The sequence below is a fragment of the Schistosoma haematobium genome, chromosome 1, assembly GCF_000699445.3.
Source record: "Schistosoma haematobium chromosome 1, whole genome shotgun sequence".
Lineage (NCBI taxonomy): Eukaryota > Metazoa > Platyhelminthes > Trematoda > Strigeidida > Schistosomatidae > Schistosoma > Schistosoma haematobium.
This window is the reverse complement of record NC_067196.1, coordinates 18,286,241-18,310,741: the sequence shown is the minus strand read 5'-3', so window position 1 is coordinate 18,310,741 and position 24,501 is coordinate 18,286,241. Positions and strand designations below refer to the sequence as shown.

Here is a 24,501-nt window from a genome sequence, read left to right as displayed (position 1 = left end):
CTTATTGCGTATCTTCATATATGTTCTGTACATTTTCTACTTGCTAAATCACTACCCACTAATTCCTTTTTATCGAACATTTAGGAAAAGATAACTCTACTTTGAACGCTGATCATCGGAAGTAACAAGTCCGATTAGTGAGGAATCTTTTGGTTGTATTGAGAATATGGTTGTGATATCTTTCAAACAATTGACAAGTATTATTATTCTTGTGAAACATAAGTCATACACTTTGCACTCAACTTACTCCTGATCTCTCTGTGTGATAAAACATGACATAGTAACACTCGATATTCAATCAGTAGGTAGCAGATTCGAATCTAGCGTCACTCACTTTGATTTCAGCATCCTTGAATGGAGGATTTGACTCATATATATATATATATATATATATATATATATATATATATATATATATATATAATAAGTGTAAACCAGGACAAGAATATTTAAGTACTTTCTATCAGTACAAAAAATTCGTTAGTTTAACAAAAATATGATATTCACTACGATATAGGGAGTTCATGAAGATTTTCGGATTTCATTATATGAACCATAAAGTGACCTTCTTGGTTAAGTAATCACTGAAAATCAGATAACACTGACATTGCAATATCTATCCAAAAACCAATAGGGACTGACCATGTAAACTACTGGATGCCGATTATGAGACTTGAAAGCCCTGGGTTCGAGTCCCAGTGGAATCGTGAACGTATACCGCTTGTGATTTCAACACTAGGATGAAACAGCTAAGCAATTGTTCACTGTTTCCTAGTCTTCGCTAATTGTTCAACTAAGATGCTAGTCAAAGAACATGATTATTATTTGCGCGATAATTCGTTTCTAGTATGGAGTTTTTCTTCATGTGATTTGAATCATCACTTATGGGTTTTCAATGATTGTTACCTGACATCTTGATTTATTCTCCTTTTTTTCAAAAAACAAAACAAAAACGATGAACAATCAAACCAACAAAATTGAACCGAGAGACAAATTACAACGAAACAAGGAAACAATATTAATATTCAGATAAAAATGTGACAATAATTGTTTGACTATTTTGTGTTAATAAATTTTAAGTGTTTGTTTTTTTACGCACTTTTTTACTCACCTTCGCATATCGGTTACCCGAATGCTTTGCTTGAACGTGTACATCTAATTCTTCTTTTGTATCGAATGACATGAAACACTGTTCGCATCGATATGGTTTACCTTTCATATGTTGACGTTGATGTGATTGTAAATTAGACATTTGTGTAAAACTTTTCATACATGTTGTACAACTATACATATACATTGAAAAGAAGAAAAGATATACATAAATATATAGAGAAGAATGATGTAATCACGTAAATCATAAAAGTAAAATATAAAACACATGAAAGTAAACCATTACATTTTGACTGTGTATAACAATGTGACAAACTTGATCATAAGGACGTTATTGGTGTAAATCATTTAAGGAATACTTCTTCTTTTCCTCAGTCGACCTTGACATGTGATCACATTTTAAGAAGGTGTAATTATAAATCGAAGTAAATTAGTTATATCTGTTGATTATACCTTGTTTAATGATAGGATGAAGTAAACTAAGTTATTAATTCATTTCATATCAAGTACTATGAGATTCAATTCAGACAAATCTGACTGATAGTCTGACTGTAAATACAATTGTATTGAAAATAAGTGTATCTAAAATATCATTTCCATGAATTTGCTGTGTTAAATGAATCTTCACCTACCGTCCTAATATGTCTTCTTTGAATTGTGCTTATCATGATTCCCTGTAGTAGCAAATTCAAGTTTTTTTTGATGAAATTCTCGGATGATATTCTTCGTATTTCTTTCTCTCACATTGAAATTATTTAACAATAGTGTAATAGTATATAATGACAAATGTAATAAATGTACTTGTTGGGATGTGTAAAAAATAAAACATAAACGTGTACTTTATCATATTGACTCATTTCACTTATTGAATCCTGAAAATCTATTTTTGTTCTACGAGTTCATGAACAATTAGCATTCAACAGACTGAACTGTAAAACTATCCATCAACTATTGAAACTTGGGACTTCCAGGTTTAACTATTTTTGTAAGAGGGGATTATTTTCAGACTATTACTGTAGCGAACGAGATCATAGGCGGAGATAACCAAATGTATCGGAATACAAAATTACAGAATTTCTTATTAAAATCTGAGAACAATACAGTAAATACTTAATTTGCAAAATATCCATCAAATGTCTCAGACGTTTTTGTTCCTTCATTTCCATAAAAATCACTATCTGTTCTCATTTTCTTCTCTTCGATCTTCACAACCTTCTGATGCTAGGCATTCCACTTTTATTTGGTGACACACACTATATATATCTGTCGACATTAGTAGAACACACCACAGTTGACATTCAAATAGTCTACAACATTTCTGATATTGATTAATTTGTGAGATACTATGTGACTAATGATATGGATAATATCTATTTCATTCTTTGGACATGGTTGAACTAACTCTACTCAGTTCATCTCTTCCAATTTTTCACACGATCATAATTACGATAGAAAGATTTGTAGAAACTGTTCAATTTGAAAATAGTTCACATTACTTCAAACTGTCTGTTCAGTTGTCTAACTAAACCAAACCTATGGATGTGAACTATCCTTCAAATTTCTCTCTAGGAATATCCTGTTTTAATGTTGACAAATTATCAAGTTATATTTGATGATCATTGAGATAGAAGAATGTTATTAATTGAAAAATTCAGTTAAGGAAAATATTAGGTAGCACTGATTAGTGGGTTTCACTTTAACTTTTAGTAAAAAAAAAACGAACAAGAAAGATCGTTATATATCCTATTTATTCAATTTCAAATATTTGTTTGGTTCTATACTCTTAAAGATTTATGAAAATTGACAATGTTTTAAAAATATTATGAGTAAAACTAAAGTATATAAGGAATGTAGAGCTTAGGAAACACGATTACCTTCAAATAACGTTTACCATTCACCATTATTATTTATTATGAAGATTATGCTTTCATAATTAGTCTGTATGTAAATTAAATCCTAACTCTAACCCTAAATCCCAAATCTTATGATCATTGTCATCATCGTGAACTATTCAACATCTTATTTTCTGTATTCTCATTGGTTGAATTGGTAAAGATCATTTAAAGAGTCATGTTTATGGTTCAAGCTTTAAATCATAATGAATTGGTGAACATGATCACTGTTAAAGTAATCTTGAACTATAGAGAAACAACAAAAATATATTTAATAATAATTTGAATACTAAACGTGATACATAAGATGCCTAAATGATCTAAACTTAACTACTTCACTTCTGTACAAAAATGGATTTGATTAACCTACTACTGAATCACAAATGACAAGATGTTTGGCACCAAGTGATCACAGATCTAAATATTGACTTCAACTTATAAAACACAAGTTAATTATGCTATAATCCATGATAAAAAACGACCTAGTGTGACTCTACAATTTAAAACCGAAATCCTACCTATTTCCCAAATATCAGCATATAATGAAAATTATATTTATATTGATTTTTTGTAAAGAGATAACCATCTTTCTTATGTTTAAATGTTCATATCTGTAAAAGTATCACTGAGTCATAACCGTGAGTATCACTCTCTTAGGTTTAAGATTAAAAATAAATGTAATTGGCAATTATCTAGTAGCACTAGCTACATTTATTTTAAATTACCTGAATTATTATCCTATATTCGATTCATTACGATGGCCAGCTTATTATTATTATTATTAGTAGTAGTAAACTAACTATATTCATCATATTTTTTATCAAATTCATTTTATCATAAAAAAGTGGAAACACTTAGGTTAAACTGAATTTTAACTGTTATTTGTTTATAAATAAATAATATGTTTGTAATATCCCAATGAGTAGAAAATTAGATTTTCTGACGTTTCGTGACTTAGTGTAAGTCACTTCTTCAGAGAATAAATAACCAAATTAAAATTAATCCAAATTTGGGATATTACAAATATATTATTTACCTACAACAATCTACCCAATGCTCAATTTATTCGAAATCATCAAATCAAACCTTGGTAATGATACCTGTTATTTGTTCACATTCCAATTCTTTTAACTCAATGATGATCGTCTGATGTTCATAAAATATACTACTTTCATTCAGTTAATTTGTCAAATTGAATTTATTCATTGCCTGATTTGTAAAATCAATAAAGACTATTCAACAATGGTAGATATTATATATATTTTTCTAAGAGAAAAGTTTATTCTAGTTCTTTTTTTTTAATACACCTATCTAAATAATTTAATTAACTAACACAACTTACCAACCAACCGGGAATTCGTTTAGCCAGTTTTCAACTAATCTTATTTAACTAAATGTTAATATAATACTACTACTACTACTACTACTACTCCAATTTTTAAAATGAGGATAAGTAATTTTGAAGTTTGAACCTGTATCAATCTAATTACTGAACAGTCGAATGACTAAACTATTTAAATTTTCAACATGTACATGTTGAATTATCTGAATTCAAGTTGAGACCATTAACTGATCAATGTCAGATCACGATTGAAAACCTGGATCGTGGGCGAGCCCAACTGATGAATTCGATATTAGAATGAGACGAACATCCAGTGCCAAGTTTTTCAATTGTGGTCTAACATTGGTCAGTCCATAATCTCAAATAAAGCTCAAAAATCTTCACAATCCTATACTGATATCTTAATTCTGTCAACTTGATTGCTTTCTTGTGTAATTCTCTATTTATTTAGTTATTATATATTTCAACTAGTCATATACATTGAAATGATTTAACATAACTGTTATCGGTCAACAAAGGATATTTTAAAAAATTAGGCTGATATGGAGTAACAACAACATACAAGGAAATCATTTAGCTATTAATTATTTAGTCGAAATAAATTGTGAATTCTATTAAACTCTTGCCTATCTTGAAGAGTAATGATTCTGATTAACCCAGGGACTGGAATGTATTAAAACAACAGAATTCTTCTATGTCTCCTCCCTTATATTTTTTTGCTCTAGTATTTGACTAAACACAAAAGAAACGTCAAATTAAACGAAGCGTTTGTAATTTATATTTTTATAAATTTAAAGAAAATGTTTAATTTTTATACTTCCCTGGGCCTATGAAGTCCTTTTTACAGCTAGTAAAGAATTAAAAAAAGGGAGAAATAATCATACAATAAAACCTGAAGGGATGATAGACGGATTCTGTATATTTTTCTATCTTTGTAACATATACATGGGTTAGTGTTTCAGATGGGGTAAGATAGCTGAACATACATGTCCGGAAACCAGAACTGACCTAGATTTAGACCATTTTTATTCGCCATGGCTATATATATGTATATATTGATCTATAGTCTGTCTGTATTCATTTGATTGTGCACTTGTGTTTATGTGTACGCACGCATTTCAGTTTAATGGATAAATACAGTAATCATGCAAACTAGTACACAATACCAAAGACCAACGTTAAAGTACTTTGAAAATAAGCGATTATTATAGAAATCGGCAGACTGTCCCCGTCTAGTCATATATATAAGTAGTAATGTTGTATCTTTTTTCTATAACATTTTTAAGACATTATTTCTCACCCCCCTCCCGTGTATTTATCATAGATATGTGAACATATGCCTCACCCCTTAACTCTTTTGCTTTTAGCCATGTTGCCTACTGTCTAACATGCTTCTCTACTTATACTGACCAATTTAACAATATCATCTTCAGTATCCTTATTTCTGTCTCACTCTCACATATGTATCTTCAGTAGAATTGTCTTTATTCATTCACCTTAGAAAATCATCCAAATATTTATATATCTAAATCTACTCATAAACACATACTCTAACATGGTCTGCCATTTACTATCGGATGAATTTGTTAATAAAACTGAAATATGGTGTAAGTCCATGGGTTGACACACGAGAGTAAAACACCATTTGACCGATGATGAGGGGGGAGGACGATTAAAATTTAAAAAATCTTCACAAAAATACTACGAATAAAAAAAATGCACAAATTACCAAACTGAAAAAAAAACATCAAACAAAATATAAAATAAATGATGTGAAAAGATCAGCATTGGATTCTTATCAATCACTGAATATAGACAATGAATAACAGATTATGGAATAAGAAAAAAAGAACTAATTGAAACTTAGTGAAATTTGTAGATTCAATGAATATTCTATTAATAATTGTATTGAAAAAATATTCAGTGTAAGCATGAATCCATGTACATAGTAACTAATTTATTGATTTTCACATTATGTGTGTACATACATATGGAATAATAGTCGTGTTCAATATTTAAATATGAAAATAATAATAATAATCTCCACTTTGTCTATGGTTATATTATTGTAACGAAAAGATTAATCATTGTTAATGATCAATCTACCATTATAATGATTTGTAATGCTAGAAAGAAAGACCTTGCCATAAATTTTCATCAAAAATTAAAATATCTTAAATGTTTTAAGTAAACAAAACGATTTGTAAACATGTTCAATTTGTTAATCATTGTAAATGATTGTAGTTAGTTGTTAGTTAACGAATAGAAACGATGTATATTATAGAAATAGTAATAAAGAAAATCTAACCAACGTAAGTAAACAACAGCTCCCTAGAATTTCCTGAGATTTGTCAAGTTTGACAACTTTTTTTTGGACAGATAAATTGTAGTTTTCTAATGAGCGAAAACACAAGTTGGGACAGCCACTGTATATATATCTTGATAATATATGACAACCATAAACTGCATACTTCATTTGCAAATTTCTATCATTTGTCCTTGACATTCCGTATGACTATTCCAATTCATAATTTCTTTCTATTTTTTCTTCTATTCAACTCGATCTTCCTAGCCTTCTGCTGCCAGGTTTTCCTCTTCCGAATGGTGTTACATGTCAATTATGTCGACAGATATAAGCACCATACACCACAGTTTAATTGAGATCATGAACTAATCAATTTCAGATAAACATAGAAAACCTGAAAGCACTGAACAACCGATTCGTATTAGATTTCTCAGTGACCAGCATCGAAGATACGTTGACAAGAGGGGACTAAACCCAGGACTTTCGGTCTCGTATATCAAAGATTAACCTCTAGTTCACTGAGCTGGCATCCAACGGTGTTAGTATCCAACTTAAATCAATCCATGATAATGCACAACCATCTTTCTTGTCTTCAGTGGGTAACTGTCTCATACTAGATACGGCTGAACTCCTCTAGTAACGTCTTCTCACTATAACCTTAGGAATTTCCTCCTGAAGCTGGTCACTAGTGAGCACATGATTACCAGTATCGGGTTGTGGAGATCGTTTAATTTCATTGAGATCATGAACCAACCAATGTTAGTTTATTTAACAATATCATTTTCCATATAGTTTATTCACCAACATTTTAAGCAAACATTAAATTAAACAGTTACCTTAAAACATTCAAATAACTAATGGCTTAACAGTATACGCTAACGCGTTTTCTTTCAGTCAATCTTAGAATATTCTTTCTGACTATTTTTACTCAGTGATCAACCACTATGAAAATCTCAGTCTTAGGGGATGATAATTTCGGCAACAGTAGCTTAATACTAACTCCGCCTGGAGTCCCTCTGGGGGCTACTGCCGGTCCCAAGCCCGGATAAAGGAGGAGGGTTGGGCATGGGGTTAGCGACCGCATCCCGTAGAAAACTAACTCGCTAAAAAAACGCTAACCAGAAAAAATTATTCAAACCTTTTAAACTCTGCCCTGGGAGTCAGAAGGTCTTCATTTAGAAGAATTATGACGCCTCATGATGAAAGCCGAATTCCTTCGGAAGTTACGAGGCCGATGCCCCTTCTGACAACCAGAGCGACCATTTATTTAGGTACATGGAATGTTCGTACAATGTGGGACTCCGAAAGAGCCTTTCAAATTGCTACAGAAATGAGAAGATACAACCTAGAGGTACTTGGGATCAGTGAAACACATTGGACACAAGTTGGACAACAACGACTAACTACAGGAGAGCTCCTGTTATACTCCGGCCATGAAGAAGAAAATGCACCACATACACAAGGAGTTGCATTGATGCTGTCCAAACAAGCACAAAATGCGCTTATAGGATGGGAATCTCATGGACCAAGGATCATCAAAGCCTCGTTCAAAACAAAGAAAGAGAGCATTTCAATGAACATCATCCAATGCTATGCGCCTACCAACGACTACAATGAAGACGCTAAAGATCAATTCTAAAATAGGCTGCAGTCAATCGCCGAGAAGTGCCCAACAAAGGACCTGACCATTCTGATGGGAGATTTCAACGCCAAGGTTGGAACGGACAACACTGGATATGAAGACATCATGGGACGACACAGACTGGGAGAAAGAAACGAAAACGGTGAGAGATTTGCAAATCTATGTGCCTTCAATAAGCTGGTCATAGGCGGCACCATATTCCCACATAAACGCATACACAAAACCACATGGACTTCACCGGATCACTCTACACAAAACCAAATTGACCATATTTGCATCAACAAAACGTTCAGGAGGACTATAGAGGACGTGAGAACCAAGAGAGGAGCTGATATAGCATCAGATCATCACTTGCTGGTCGCCAAGGTGAAATTGAAACTCAAGAAACACTGGACAACGGGGCGAACAATATCACAAAAGTTCAATACGGCCTTTCTTCAGGATACTAACAAACTCAACAAATTCAAGATAGTACTCAGCAATAAGTTCCAGGCCTTTCATGATCTACTCAATGGAGAAGGAACTGTGGAGAGCAACTGGAAGGGGATCAAAGAGGCAATCACTTCAACATGTCATGAGGTCCTAGGTCACAAGAAGCACCATCACAAGGAATGGATCACTGTTGATACACTGGATAAGATTCAAGAAAGGAGGAACAAGAAGGCAGCAATCAATACCAGTCAAACAAGAGCAGAGAAAGCCAAGGCACAAGCTGAATACACAGAAGTAAACAAACAGGTGAAGAGGAGCATCAAAACCGACAAACGTAAATATGTGGAAGATTTAGTAACGACGGCGGAAAAGGCTGCAAGAGAAGGAAACATGAGACAATTGTATGACACGACAAAGAAACTCTCTGGAAATCGCCGCAAACCAGAACGACCAGTGAAAAGCAAAGAAGGCAAGGTAATCGCCAACATTGGAGAGCAACAAAACAGGTGGGTAGAACACTTCAAAGAACTGTTGAATCGACCAGCTCCACTGAACCCACCCAACATCGAAGCAGCACCCACGGACCTCCCAATCAATGTTAGCCCATCAACAATTGAAGAAATCAGCATGGCCATCAAACAAATCAAGAGTGGCAAAGCAGCAGGACCGGACAACATCCCAGCAGAGGCACTAAAAGCAGACGTAGCGGCAACTGCAAGGATACTCCACATTCTCTTCAATAAGATTTGGGATGAGGAACAAGTACCAACAGACTGGAAAGAAGGACTTCTGATCAAAATACCGAAGAAAGGCGATCTCAGCAAGTGTGATAACTACAGGGGCATCACTCTTCTCTCAATACCGGGAAAAGTCTTCAACAGGGTATCGTTAAACAGGATGAAAGACTGCGTAGACGCCCAACTTCGTGACCAACAGGCAGGATTCCGTAAGGATAGATCGTGTACAGACCAAATCGCAACTCTACGGATCATTGTGGAACAATCAATTGAATGGAATTCATCACTCTACATCAACTTCATTGACTACGAAAAGGCATTTGATAGCGTGGACAGAACAACACTATGGAAACTTCTTCGACACTACGGCGTGCCTCAGAAGATAGTCAATATCATACAGAACTCATATGATGGATTACACCGCAAAATTGTGCATGGAGGACAGTTGACAAAGTCGTTCAAAGTGAAGACCGGTGTTAGGCAAGGTTGCCTACTCTCACCCTTTCTCTTTCTCCTGGTGATCGACTGGATCATGAAGACGTCAACATCTGAAGGGAAGCGCGGGATACAATGGACATCTAAGATGCAGTTGGATAATCTAGACTTCGCAGATGATCTGGCCCTTCTATCCCAAACGCAACAACAGATGCAGGAGAAGACGAACAGTGTGGCAGCAGCCTCAGCAGCAATAGGTCTCAATATACACAAAGGGAAAAGCAGGATTCTCCGATACAACACAGAATGCACCTATCCAATCACAATTGACGGAGAAGATTTGGAAGATGTAAAAACCTTTACGTATTTGGGCAGCATCATTGACGAACAGGGTGGATCTGATGCAGATGTGAAGGCGCGGATCGGCAAAGCAAGAGCAGCATATTTACAACTGAGGAACATCTGGAACTCAAAGCAACTGTCAACCAACACCAATGTCAGGATTTTCAATACAAATGTCAAGACAGTTCTACTCTATGGGGCAGAAACCTGGAGAACTACGAAAGCCATCATCCAGAAAATACAGGTGTTTATTAACAATTGTCTACGCAAAATACTTCAGATCCATTGGCCGGACAGTATTAGCAACAACGTACTGTGGGAGAGAACAAACCAGATCCCAGCGGAGGAAGAAATCAAGAAGAAGCGCTGGAAGTGGATAGGACACACATTGAGGAAAGCACCCAACTGCGTTACAAGACAAGCCCTCACATGGAATCCTCAAGGCCAAAGGAAAAGAGGAAGACCAAAGAACACATTACGCCGAGAAATGGAGATAGACATGAGAAAAATGAACAAGAATTGGATGGAACTAGAAAAGAAGGCCCAGGACAGAGTGGGTTGGAGAATGTTGGTCTGCGGCCTATCCTCCATTAGGAGTAACAGGCGTAAGTAAGTAAGTAAGTAAGCTTAATACTAACGCCTTTGAATTTAACATCTTATTACGCAGATCAGAGCCACATAGAAAGCATTATATTCTCCAAATTCGTAGAAATTTAGTGCTTACTACAGAGAAATAGCTCGAAAATATAATATTTAGGGATTACTGTCAAATGCCATCAACCACTTAACATTAGATTAATTACAATAAACGATAAACAGCTATTTATTATAACGGGGTAAATGTTGAGCAAAAATGAACTTCTAGAACTATTCTATCAAATTGTCAGTTTATTTTTATTACATAATTCTAATTACTTGGATTATTGTATCATTTTATTTGCCCTGTTTGCATGTTTTCGTTGGACGCCTAAACTATTGTTGTGTTTTACTTTTCTCTGAACGTTGTTTGATAATTACGAACTTATCACTTGGTCGTCTTCCACTTATGGTGTAGGTATTCCTGTTGATGTATCGTCAAGAATTTACTCTATAATGTTGTCATTTGGGTCATGGAATTGGACCTATACAAATCGAAGTTATTTAACGACTGTGTGTTGTATCCTATTTCGGTTATCGAGTGAATGAGCATAGGTGAACTGAATTCAGGATTACTAGTCATCGTTAAGCGTTCATCTTGGTTGTCATTTCAACAGCATCGTGTCACTTGATTAGTGTAAAAATCATTGGTCCTACATACAATCTAAGTGAAGTAGTCACCACTCAAACTTGATCAATCCAACAATCGAACTATTTGAGCCTCGATACAATGCAAGAAATGTGTCACTATTTTGCCTTCATATCACAAACATACACGAAAGGTGGAATATATCCATCACCAGTTTGATTGTACTCTTTATGTACTTCAATTGAGTTCGCTTAAAGAAATTAATTAATAAAATACATTACTTATGGTCTCGATTAACAGTTATTGACTATTCATAAAAAGTTGTTCTAATAAGAAGTTGACTTAATCTATTTAGTTAGAAAAAACCCAGCTTTAAGTAATAAAAATATATGATGAGATAGTTTTCGATAGGAAATTTAACTTTCAAAGTAATCAAGTATGGTGCACAATTCACTCAGAGCCTAATATTCTTTTTCAACATGGATTAAATGAAGCTACACATTGATAGCTTGTTCCATGAACAAACCTGTTCATTTTCTTTGGGTAGCATACTTTCCGTAAATGTTATCTGGTGACAGGTAGTAGTAGACAGTTGGCGTTTAAATCCAGTTGTCTAGTCTTTTAAATAGTGATTGAATTCAATCAACCAACTTGCAGTATGGCCGTCATCAGTCTGACATACTTGATATCACGTTCATTTTATGGAGATATAAAACGATTGTCATAGTTTTATACCTTCTTACTTTCAACCAACCGAAATGAAATTACACATTATGCATTCACGTCATTGAAATCATCTTTCAAAGATAATTAGATCGATTGAATAAACAGTATGAATAAAACTTGATCAGAAATTTTAGTCTCATCTCAGGTTTTGCACTAGTTTCCACCCGAACAAATGCCTTGACTAGAATCTCGAAGGAAATTATGTTTACTTTATGATTAAAATCCTGATTCAAGACCAGTTTCACAGTTCAATCTTGAGAATCACTTGAACTAGTGAAAAAATGGTAGCTAGACAAATAAAATTCCATCAACAATAAACAACCAGAAGAATATGACATTTTAGTTACTACTCAGTGATCATGTAAACTATGACTTGATATTATTTAGTTAATGTTTTCACTAAATTTCAGTGGATCTGAAAAGACAGTGGTATGATCATAGACAGACACAAACAGGGAGATAGAAAGATGAAGATAAGAAATGAAATAAATTCACTATATATTCTCAGTTTGAAATCTTAAGATGCCATGGATATGAATCAACAGTAGTATCACTCAAATACTACATGTAGATTCAATTTTAACAATTATTAAAAACCAAAATTTTTTATCTGGCACCAAATGTCAAATCAGATTGATGTGTTTCGATATTAACACTAGTGTTTTAGTTCCAAACTAATAAATAAAACACGTGAATTTGTTTAAATTAATCAATTGTCTTTCATTCATAAAATTTACATAATTTACAAGATCTTTATAATCAGCAGACATTTCGCAAACTTTAAAGATAGTAAAAAAAGTATAAAAAAGGAGAAAAACATCAATAACTACTTACCGATATGGTTTTTCACCTGTATGTATTCTTTCATGTTGTTGTACATGACTTAATTGAGTGAAACGACGATCACAATAACGACATGCGTACGGTTTCACACCGGTATGAATACGTCTATGTTGTGATAGGTAGGCACATGTTGAAAATTGTCTACCACATTGTTCACATCTATACGGTCGAGGATCTTGTTTATGAGTGGCGGCATTATGAGCAGATAAATCATGACGTGAAAAACATACCTAGGTACAATTAATAGACAAAAAATACCGATAATAATAGTTCGATATTACTGAAAGAAGAAAACAAGTGAAATATCATTTGGAAATTATTTTAAAAAAACGACCGTAAATCATATTACACTAGTTAGGTATTACACTTGTCAGAATATATTTTACAGATGAGACAATATCTTTAATAAACAGTAAAATAACATTTTAAAAAGTACATTTTGGAATTAAACTGTTTTAATAAAGTTGTATTGGATTGACGTGAACCATTAAAAAGCAGCAGTCTCTGAAGCAGTATGCCTCAACATGCACAATGGAAAAAGCAAGATCCTCATACTTGATGGAGAAAATCTGGAAGAGTTGGAAGCCTTCACGTATCTAGGGAGCATCATCGATAAACAGGGAGGATCTGATGCAGATGTACAGGTAAGAATTGAGAAAGCAAGAGTAGAATTCCTACAACTGAAGAAGATATAGAACTCAAAACAACTGTCAGCAAAAATTAAAGTCAAGATCTTCAATATGAACGTCAAGATAGTTCTATTGTATGGAGCTGAAACTTGGAGAAATACTACAACCATCATCAAGAAAGTACAAGTATTTATAAACAATTTTCTATGCAAAATATTCAATATTTGTTGGTCGGATACCATCAGCAGCAACCTAATGTGTGGCAGAACAAAACAACTTCCAAAAGAAGAGGAAATTAGAAGACGCTGAAGGTGGACAGGACATGTTTTGCGGAAATCATCAGACTACGTTACGAGGTAAGCTCTAACTTGTAATCCTGAAAGAGAAAAAAGAGAGAGACCAAGGGACACATTGCGTCGTGAATCATTAGCAGACATCAAAAGGACGAATAGCAACTGGAAACAACTAGAAAGGAGAGCCAGAACATAGTTCGATGAAGAATCCTGGTGGACGGCTTATGTTCCTCCACGAAAGATAACAGGTGTAAGTACATAAGTTAGTAGACCACTAAATAATATAATCAAACGATAAGTGATATCTCTTTAAGTACAAATAATTATATTCAGTACAACCATCTTGATTCAATTCTCTTTATCAGTATTATATAATTTAATTCACTTGTTAATTGTAGAAAAATCCATTTTTAAAATGACACATCATAATATAGATGATTATAGATAGTCGAGTCAGTTACAACCGAAATTACTCAACAATATTGTTTCTGTCTTCATTAATAAACTATACAAAAATTTGATTTCAGTGGAAAAAATGACAATTTGGTGATTAAAGAAAAAAGAAATCGTACACCAAATAGTATGAACACTTAAATCATTACACTTTGTAATCCGTTTACTAAGACATATTCAATTGGGATAAAATATCTGTGTATTGTTTTCGTCTTATCTTACAATAATCTATCAAGAGATAGAATGTCAATTATTTTATCATGAATTCATTTCAGTTTATACAGAATTTCAATAAAAAACAACATTCATAAAAGTGATTATTTTTTCATTAAGTTTAAGCATCGGTTCCCTCAAGATTACAGGTATACCTTGCTGACGAGTGCCAAGTAGCACGAAACCCGGGTCCAGCGTTTCCTGTCGACTATCTCCAACCACCATCTAATCTACTTTACTGCTAAGTAGGTTGTTATAACCGTGAAAATGCTGCTGATTAAGGGTAGCGAATTATTGATCGGACCAAAGACGCGCAAACACGTGGAACGACCTAGGGTTCTGATTGGTCCCGCTTCCCTGTCTAGCCCAGCCAGCTAAGTCCAGAACGCAAGTCATAGCCTCTGAGTTATGAATCATTATATTTCAAACATACTTTGTTTATATACCAGTCAAGCAGACCACAACGTACCATAAAATAGAAAATAACATTGTACAATAATGGCCAGTAGGAAAATGACACGTTAAACAAATATTGACCAATAAGATGATACCATTTCATGTCCAAGGATAGCATTAGGCTTAACAGGATAATTTTTGGGATATTTTCCTGAATATCCCAACATAGGTGTAAATGAAAAAAAACAACAAATCAGAGTTCAATTCATTTTTCTATTGTTTGTTTGAATCTTTTCATTGATGTTTAGGACTGCAATTGATCAGTCTCTTATTGGCATATGTGCATCCTGTGCTTTCACACAGGCGAAATAACTTCATAATAAGTATCATAAGCAGAGATGGATGGTATATCCAACTGACGAGTCCCAAATAAGGCGAAACGCGCCTCATAGATTCCACTGTTAGCCACTATCCATCTTTGCTCATAATGCTTGTGAATGAAGGTTATATCGATGCAGTCCTCACAGAATGTATATATGCCAATAAGAGACTGATCAATTACAGTCCTAAACATCAATCAAAAGATTCAAACAACCAATACAAAATGAATTAAAATCCCTCAGCATTACACAAACCAGTGGCTATTTAGACTCAGTAGCTTAGGGGATAATGTGATGGCTTTTGAGGAGATGAGACTAGATTCGAGTGAACATCAACTTTGGGATGCAAGTACATCCAGCTGACGAGTCCCAAATAGGATCAGATGTGCGTCCTGGACTCTACTACTAGCCACCATCCATCTCTGTTTGTAAATCAGAGTTCAGTTTGTTGATTTTTTGTTTAATAATGCAGTATTGATTGAGTATATATCAAATACTTAAGAAAATAATAATTATATTTACTATCTAATTTTTTTTCTCAAAAAAATGGGTGAAACTATAATTTATGGACATTCGGGCGACGCTTAAGTGACATTGAGAGTGTTTACCTACTTACTAGAGCTAAATGAGGGTTATAAAGCAGTTTGAAGAATAAGAATGATGATTAACAGTTGACGGTTAGGGTTAGGAAACAGATTTAGGGTTTTCATCACGGAATGACAACAGCTATAATGCCAGGACTCTATTTAGCCAAATGGGTGAATGAATTTCGCGCCAAAATTCAAGACCTGGTATGTTAAACCTGATTGGCTAGTCCATAAATTATAGTCTCGCCAAAAAGTGTATTTGTTTTTCTTATTTTAGTCAAATGTTGTTTAAAACATACAATTTTAATTAAATATCAGGTTAATAGAAAAATGTAATGATTATACTTAACTAAAAAACAGAAAGAAAATAATCTTAGAAATAATGAAAGAGAAGAGAAAAAACAAAAGAAAATCTTGAAAATGAACGGTTAATGTTTTCCATAGTATATGTGAGTGAGGAAAAAAGGAAGAAAACAACTTGATTCTTTTACAATATAGAATAAGTATACTGTAATAATGATTGTATTTTGTAGAATTATTGTTATTCATGATATCCGTGTTCTAATAAAAACACAGTGTCACCAAATTATTCTGTTTTAAAACTACTTAATGTTATTGACAGTCACAAAGATCAAACATGTAATGAAGTCACATTAAAAAACTTTAGTTGGCCAATTTCGAAAATTTTATCTGTCCATCTGTATTCGGTTAAATGGTCAACATTTTGTTAAGAATAGTTTCTTAATAACAAAATTAATCAGATGAATATTTGATTAATTATACTACTTCGGCAAATATTAAAAAGTTCCATTGAAATCATGAACTAATCAATGTTAGATGACGGTGGAAAACCTGGAAGCACGGAACGACTGATTCATCCTGGGATGCGACATTTCAGTGGTTAGTATCCACGATCCCACATGAAGTAATCGAACATAGAACCATAGGTCTTCGGTGCCAACGCGTGATCTTCACCCATTTGAGCCGACACACGACAGTGTTAATGTCTAAATTCAATCAATCCACGACATTGAGCAATTGTTTTCCATTTCTTGAGTGGGTAACTGCCTCACGCAGATGAACTTTACTTGTCACGGCTTCCCATCAAAACTCAGGAAATTACCTTTTAATGCTAATCACCGTTGGATTCCGGGTTTAGTGATCTAGAGATTAAGCGTTGACGCACGAGACCGAAAGTTTTAGGTTCGATTCCTGCATGTGAGGTCGTAGTTATAGACGACTGAAGAGTCCCTTAGTAGGTTTTCCATGATTACTTAACATTGATCGGTTCATCATATCAATAAAACGCAATAATCTCCACAACTTTATACTGATTATGAAAAATTTTAATCATTAAACTCTTGGAACCTGTTATTTAAATGAAATTTACTAATTTTAGATGTATTGTTTAATAGTCAATAATTATTTAGACTGTATCAAACTAATCTGAACATCAATGATAATGGTTTACTCTTATTGATATGCAGAGAGTGTTTCGGTTAGAATTAACTAACATAATAAACCCAAACTATTTTCTAGTAACTTTTTAAAAATGTTTTATGAATTGTCGGTTTGTTAAAGTGGAATTATGATCATTCACAAACAACTGATTCACTATAATAAATAAGAAATTTCGTCTAAATTTGACCGAATAGTTTCACAGTATTTGGGCGCCGAGTTGATGTGAGTCATTAAAGAGGAAGAATGTATTTGGAAAAGCTTGGACAAGATTACCAGGCGAAACGTTGGATTTACTTCAAATTTTTTCGCTGAGATTTTACAAATACGTTCTTTCTCTTTTAATGCCAACTGATTCATTGTTTTGAAAAAAAAGAACGAACTATACTGTCAGGCGAAATCAAAATTATGTTGGAAATTGTAATAAATATTGATTTATGCCAGTGTTTATCATGATTGTTGAGTCATAATTAATATAATACTCACTGTAACGGAAAACACGACTGGCATGTTAATAATGTGAAGATGAAAACAAGATTTCAGAAGAAGACTGATTTATTCACGAACCACTGTTTAATATCAAAAACAATAACTTTTATATACAAATATATTTATAACTTTGAATGTTTAATCAATAAATAAATTTGAACTAGGAGTTAATTATTGATCAATAAACTGATACGTGTATATAATCTATAAAATCAATAAATGAACTGTCTTAGCTGAAAAAAAAGTGTATACCATCAGTGAATTTATATATTTGTTTGCTTCCTGGCTAAGATAGAAAACAACATGATTAGAAAAGATTTAAGTGAAAAAGGTGTTTATTATCCTGTTATATATATAAAAGAAGAGATGCTAGCAAATCAAACCAGTAGTGAAACAGATGATAGCTAAAACCAGTTATTTAGTTTACCTTCTCTTCAAAGTTTATTAATAGATATGTAAGTATCTAATAATTGCAGTTTTTTTTCATTTATTTATTGTATTATAAATATTGTGAAACAGTTTGTATTATTCGATATACTCTGATATTATACATTATTTTTTCATGAAACTAGCTTAAAAAATTACAAACAATATATATGAAACAAAACATAACTACTTCTTAGGTCATAATGATCATGACAAAACTAAATGTAATCGAGTTTACTACTAACTAATAAATAACTGTGAGGAAAGAATATAAGCTAAACATTTTTACTATACTATACTCCTTGCTTTGTTACTGAAATATGGAAGTTAATAGTTTGTCGTTGTTGTTGTTGTTGTTGCTGCTGCTGTTGTTGTAGGAATGAATTATCACACCGATTATTAATGCTTTTGTTAGTTAAATCAAAATTAAAACTTGAAATATTTCTAAATAAAGGAAACTTTACTAAGTCATATTACTTAGTTTACCTTTTTTATTTCTGTTGTTGTTGTTATTGTTTGAATTTTTGCCACCATAGTGAAAACATGCGAAAAATTCACATACACATATATACACATAATATATGTAACTATATAAGACAGATAATCATTTCACCATGTGAGTTTTTTATATACATATTTAAAAAAAATATATTTTGAACTAGTTATAGACCACCATGATTATATTATACAGGTAGCGCAATTTTAATTGTTGTTTGAAGAACAAAATGAAGATTTCATTATTGTTTAACTTTTCACCACATGATCTGTTGTTATCTTTGACGAAAGAATAACTACGTAATAGACTTATTCAATTGTAGCATGTTTATAAATTAATTCATATATATAAGTATATGCAATCCCATGATGATGTTGTTGTTGTTGTTGTTGTGATGACGGCAGGATGACGTATTTAATCAAAGCATATATATGAGTATTATTTATCGACCTGTTTAACTGAACATACGTGTAATGAATGGATGAGTTAGTGATTATATTTTAGAAAGGCGACAGATATAAAAAATTTTTTTTCAATTTGGTTTATCCATTGGTTTATTTTTTTTAGTATGATTATTATTAAAATAAACTTAGTGTATGTATTATAATCAGATTAACTGATATTAAACATTTATTCTCATTTGAAAATCTACACACAAGAACCATCGAATATCATCAAAATAATTCAATTGAAAAAATAATGTTTATGAAAATTCTGAAATCATCCATTTCCGTTCAAAACTAGTTAGAGCAAAGAATTCAAATGGACACTATTGATTCTTCAGGTAGTTTCTTCATTAAACTAATTAATCTCATTTATTGAGTAAATGATTAAAAGACAAAGAGTACTAGACAGTTATTTTTTTTAGTCACCTAGTTACTGTTAAATTGACCATAAAATCATTAGTTGTTAATTTGAAAAAAAAAGGGTTACCTAATTATTTGATATTCCTAATAATGAAATAAATATGTAACAAAGTATTTAAATTCGTACGCTACTGATTGACTTGATTATGAGGTGCCGAAATAAAGATCTACATTATACAGAGTAACATATTCAAAAGTGATATTCATAATGTATATTGCTAAACAGTTAAAAATTAAAACAACACAGCTGTTTGATACATTTTTATGAGCTTCCTTTTTGAAGTTCATATTCGACAATGAGAAGAAATTTTATTCAGACTTTAATTTATGGACGACGTTTGAGTGATGCTAAAGTGGCCTTGAGTATGTCCACTTACTTACTAAGTCCAAATGAGAGTTATAAACCTATGTAAAGAATAAGAATTATGATTTACATTTGACAGTTAGGGGTAGGAATTTGATTCAAGGTTTTCATCACGAATTGACATAACCTAAAATGCCAAAACGCCATATATCCGAATAGATGAATGAATTTTACATCAAAATTCAAAATCTGTTAACCTAAATCTGATCGGTTTGTCCATTGAATTATCATCTCGCCAAAATCTCTTTAAAATAGTCACGTTACATGGCTAGCTCATCACCTTTGGGATCTATTTTACTAATTACCTATTACCAATGAATGACTCAAATCAAAAAAGGGAATTTCTGTGAATACTTTTTTTCTGACAATGACCAACAATTAAGTTGAAAGAGTAAAGGTGCTAGTTCGATATCAGATGAATTTAGTAAATTGTTGAAAAGTTTTAAATAATTATTCGATATGATGTTTTGATAATGATGATGATGTGTCAATCTCTCTCAACCACTGAAAAATAAATTCACTTTTCTTCAACAGAAAAACATTGAAATCTGTAATAAATAAACTGTTCGTCGCATTTTCCATACTACTGAAATATTTAGTTCTTTGCTAGAGACTTTCAAGACAATTTGAAAAAAATTTAGCATTCAACACGGGAGGAAAACGGTGAAAATAATTTAAACAGAAACCACAGAAAACAATTCTTATCATGTACAAATGAAACCACTGTCTTTCAACATAAACGTCTGTTTAATTAAATTAAACAAAACATTTCAACCAATATGGAATTTAAAAGTTGAATTCATGAGTCAATTAAAGCTAGACCACCAGGGAAAACCTGGAAGCACTGGACAGCCATTTCGTCCCAGTATGGGATTTATCATCAGTGTTCATCCACGATCCCGCTCGCGGGACTCGAGCTCAGGCCCCATCAGTCTCGCGCGCGAACTCTTAACCTCTATATCACTGAGCCGGCATCCAAAAGTGTTGGTGTTTAACTTCAATCAATCCAATATGGAATTTACTATTTTCGAATGGTGAAGTTAAAAACATACCAGAGTTATTCTCAACTGTATCATGTCAATTAATTGTATCGTACCCAGGAATTTTGGTCAACTTTTCCATTCATTTAATTGCTTTTCATTATATAGTAGATTTTAATTTAAGAATGAATTAGAGGCTTTAATATTTACTGTTTCTATTGTTCGTCTAACGTTTCCGGTTGAGCTATAACTAGACATATCCATAGCAGAATTTAGTGATATTGACTTTGGTTAAAATTTTGGGAATAATCATGGTAGTAGTGGTTTATGGGTAAGCGTCTAGTGATTTTGTGTTATTTGAAGAGGCTATGAAACTTTGTATAATTTTTTTAGTTGTGTTCTGAAGTACTCTAGACGACTGAGGTGTTCAATTTCGAAATGATGTTCTGTTCTCATCCGTAGGCCGGTTTCCATATTTAGGAACAAAACCTGAATTTGACAATTTTCTGTCTTTTCAGTACCTTATTGTCACAAAATGAAACATACATTCTATCATGACTTGGATAGAAGGCAAAAATGATTGATTAACCCCATTTAATTGTGATGGGTTGTTAGAATGAATGACAGTTCAGCATAACTTCAGTTGAAAGGATTATTTTACTATAAAATATTGGAGAAAAGGAATTATGTAGCGTAAAGACCTCAATGAAATGAGGATGATTGGTGACAAAATAAGCAAAAACAAGATTTACCTATTAATTGGTTAATTATTTAACTAATTTAAGTGTACGATAAGGCCAATAAAATTCTAAATAGAATTCCAAGACATGATTTCTTACATTTTTTCTATTCACTTGAATTTTATATGTTCTACTGATAAAAATTAATTGATAAAATTACTACAATTTGAATCGCCTCACTATTACACAATCAGAATTTTACTTACTATCTTACCATTCATCATCGGAATTAAGAATGATTTAGGCACAAAAATGTACAAAATTGATCATTGTGTATATAAAAGTTAACAGTTCATCTAAAATAAACGATTGATCGAGTAAAAATAACCTACATACATAAAGTAATATCTTTTTGTGTCAAATCAGTTTCATTTACTAATTAAATGATATTATCAAGTGAATAAATATACGAATAATAATTATTTTGTGACCACTAAGTAAGTAGTAAGACACCACTATACTGATAAAGTATTACAATGACAAAGGTAGAGAGTGCACATTAATTTATTAGTCTTGTTATGATCAGAATACCAACTTATAAGACCCTGTTCTTGTGCTAAACTAATGATGCGATGACCAGCACTAGCAGCCTTGCGTCAACTCTGAATCTTTATTGGTCCTTCTCGCCCATTTAGTCCAGAACACAATCTCAGCATCCTCTGTATGATAAATATATTTCAGACACACGTAGCTTATGTACAAGCCAACCAAACCATATCACATTACAAAATAAAAATAACAACTTTAAAAGATTAGTCAAAAAGTGGCTGTGTGTGAGACACTTTAACTAATAGATTGGGAGTAACTTGAGAATAAGTAGACCATATAATAGTTAATAGGTCGAATGAAACTTTATGATAAAAGGAATATGAATATACATATAATCTAGTTACGCAACAGTTATCCGATAGGAATATATGTAATAACAGTTCATAAATAATTACTATCAGTTACCATTCATTCATTCTTCGTTCGGATATAACAATTAAATATTATTGATATCCCTGAACGACCCAAGTTAGACATTCATTGGAAATCAGGAAGCACTGGACAGTTTTTTCATCACAGGATGGGATATCTCAATAGTGCGCCGATACATCGAACCCGGGACCTTCAAATCTCTAATCTCTAAATCACTGAGCCAGAATCCAATGATGTACGAGTCTGACTTCAATCAATCCGTAACAATGAGTGTTCGTCTCTTACTTTCTGACATAGTTGAACAACACTAGTTACGGCTTTACATTAGAATTCCCTAATTACATTTTTGAAATTAGTTGTGATAATTATCAGTGGAGAGGTAGATAAAGTTTATAACATTCTAAAATCAATTCATATAAGAAACTGTGACCAGTAGAGTTCAACCATGTTTGGCGTGAGACAGTTACCCACCGGAAACAATGGAAGATGGCTGAAAAACATCATAGATTGATTGGAGGAAGAAATATGAATTATTTAACTGAGGATAGGTGACTAGGCTTTGATGCATGAGACTGAAGGTTCCCGGCTTGACCCTTGGTGCCAAGGAGTCCCATATAAAGACGAAATGGCTGTTCAGTAATCGCTTCAACTCAAATCGCCTTGTACCATCAATAATATTATGATAGTTACAGAGTCTTTTCTACTTGCCACTATTCTTTTTTTCTAAAACCGTATAGCATCTTCATTATAGGACAAAACCATCTGCTTTATGAACAACTGAAGCTTAGATTCAAAACGAACATTATCATTCACTACTCATAGGTATATATATATGATTATACAAACGTTTTTAACTGAAAGTAAACTCGATAACAGACTAAGTTTAGTGGTAAGATTATTTACAATTTAGATGTACTGCATAGTTTGTTTGGCCACAATTTGAGATTCAAAGTATTGTAAAAATCTCCTTTAACCTCTTCCTGCTTTTAACATAGAATAAAAGTCATAAAATTCCACAAATTTATTATTTATAATGATACAATATATTTTTATATTTATTTTTCGTTAGAATAATCAAACGTTTCTTTGTTCCATAAAAAATATTGAAGTGATCAGTACATAGATCATACTTAAACTTTACAACAAATTAATAATCACCAGTTTATTAAATATTTCAAATGGTCTAATTATTGAAATACATAATCGATTAAATTGTTCCTTTAAAAAAAAGAACCAGAGCTTATGTTTCCACTGGTGACCATTAAATAATTAATGAAGAATTATGTGTTCATAAAGAAAATTGATTTTCCATAATGTAATTAAACAATCAGATAAGTTTCTATAATTCTGATTATATTTATAGTATACAATGTTCAGTACTATGATTTCTATCAAATGTTGACTAGATTTAATAAATAGAAATTTCAATTTTACTATTATTATTATTATCATTATTATTATTACATACTGAATTGTTAATTATTATTTCAAGTTAACTCATTGATAAGAGATAAAATTCAAAGAGTCATTGGTATCAGTTCTAATAGACAATAATATGATGTAACTTTTGTTACAAATCTATGAATTGTATAATTTCTACATTTATATTCATAAGAAAATCAGTAATTAATTTTCTCAAATATGAAATACCTAAAATTCCAGCTCATTCATTGATAAAAAAAATTAAAATAATCATATTACAATTTTGAAATTCATTTCAAATAAAGATTATATGTTCAATAAAGATTCATATTAATTGAATAGATAACTTTAAGTCAT

General features: G+C 32.3%; 1 protein-coding gene across 2 annotated transcripts in view; it reads right to left on the bottom strand.

The window, feature by feature from the left end:
• MS3_00004165 (uncharacterized protein) overlaps positions 1–24,501 on the bottom strand; it is a 52,476-nt gene that overhangs the window by 10,947 nt on the left and 17,028 nt on the right. The window contains exons 2-3 of one of the 2 annotated variants that reach the window (XM_051212058.1): positions 13,023–13,261; positions 1,100–1,283 (exon numbers count right to left, since the gene is read on the bottom strand). In XM_051212058.1, coding sequence (XP_051073312.1) covers positions 1,100–1,283; positions 13,023–13,261 — 423 coding nt within the window. The remainder of the gene's footprint in view (positions 1–1,099; positions 1,284–13,022; positions 13,262–24,501) is intronic. The other variant, XM_051212057.1, reaches the window with a different exon arrangement.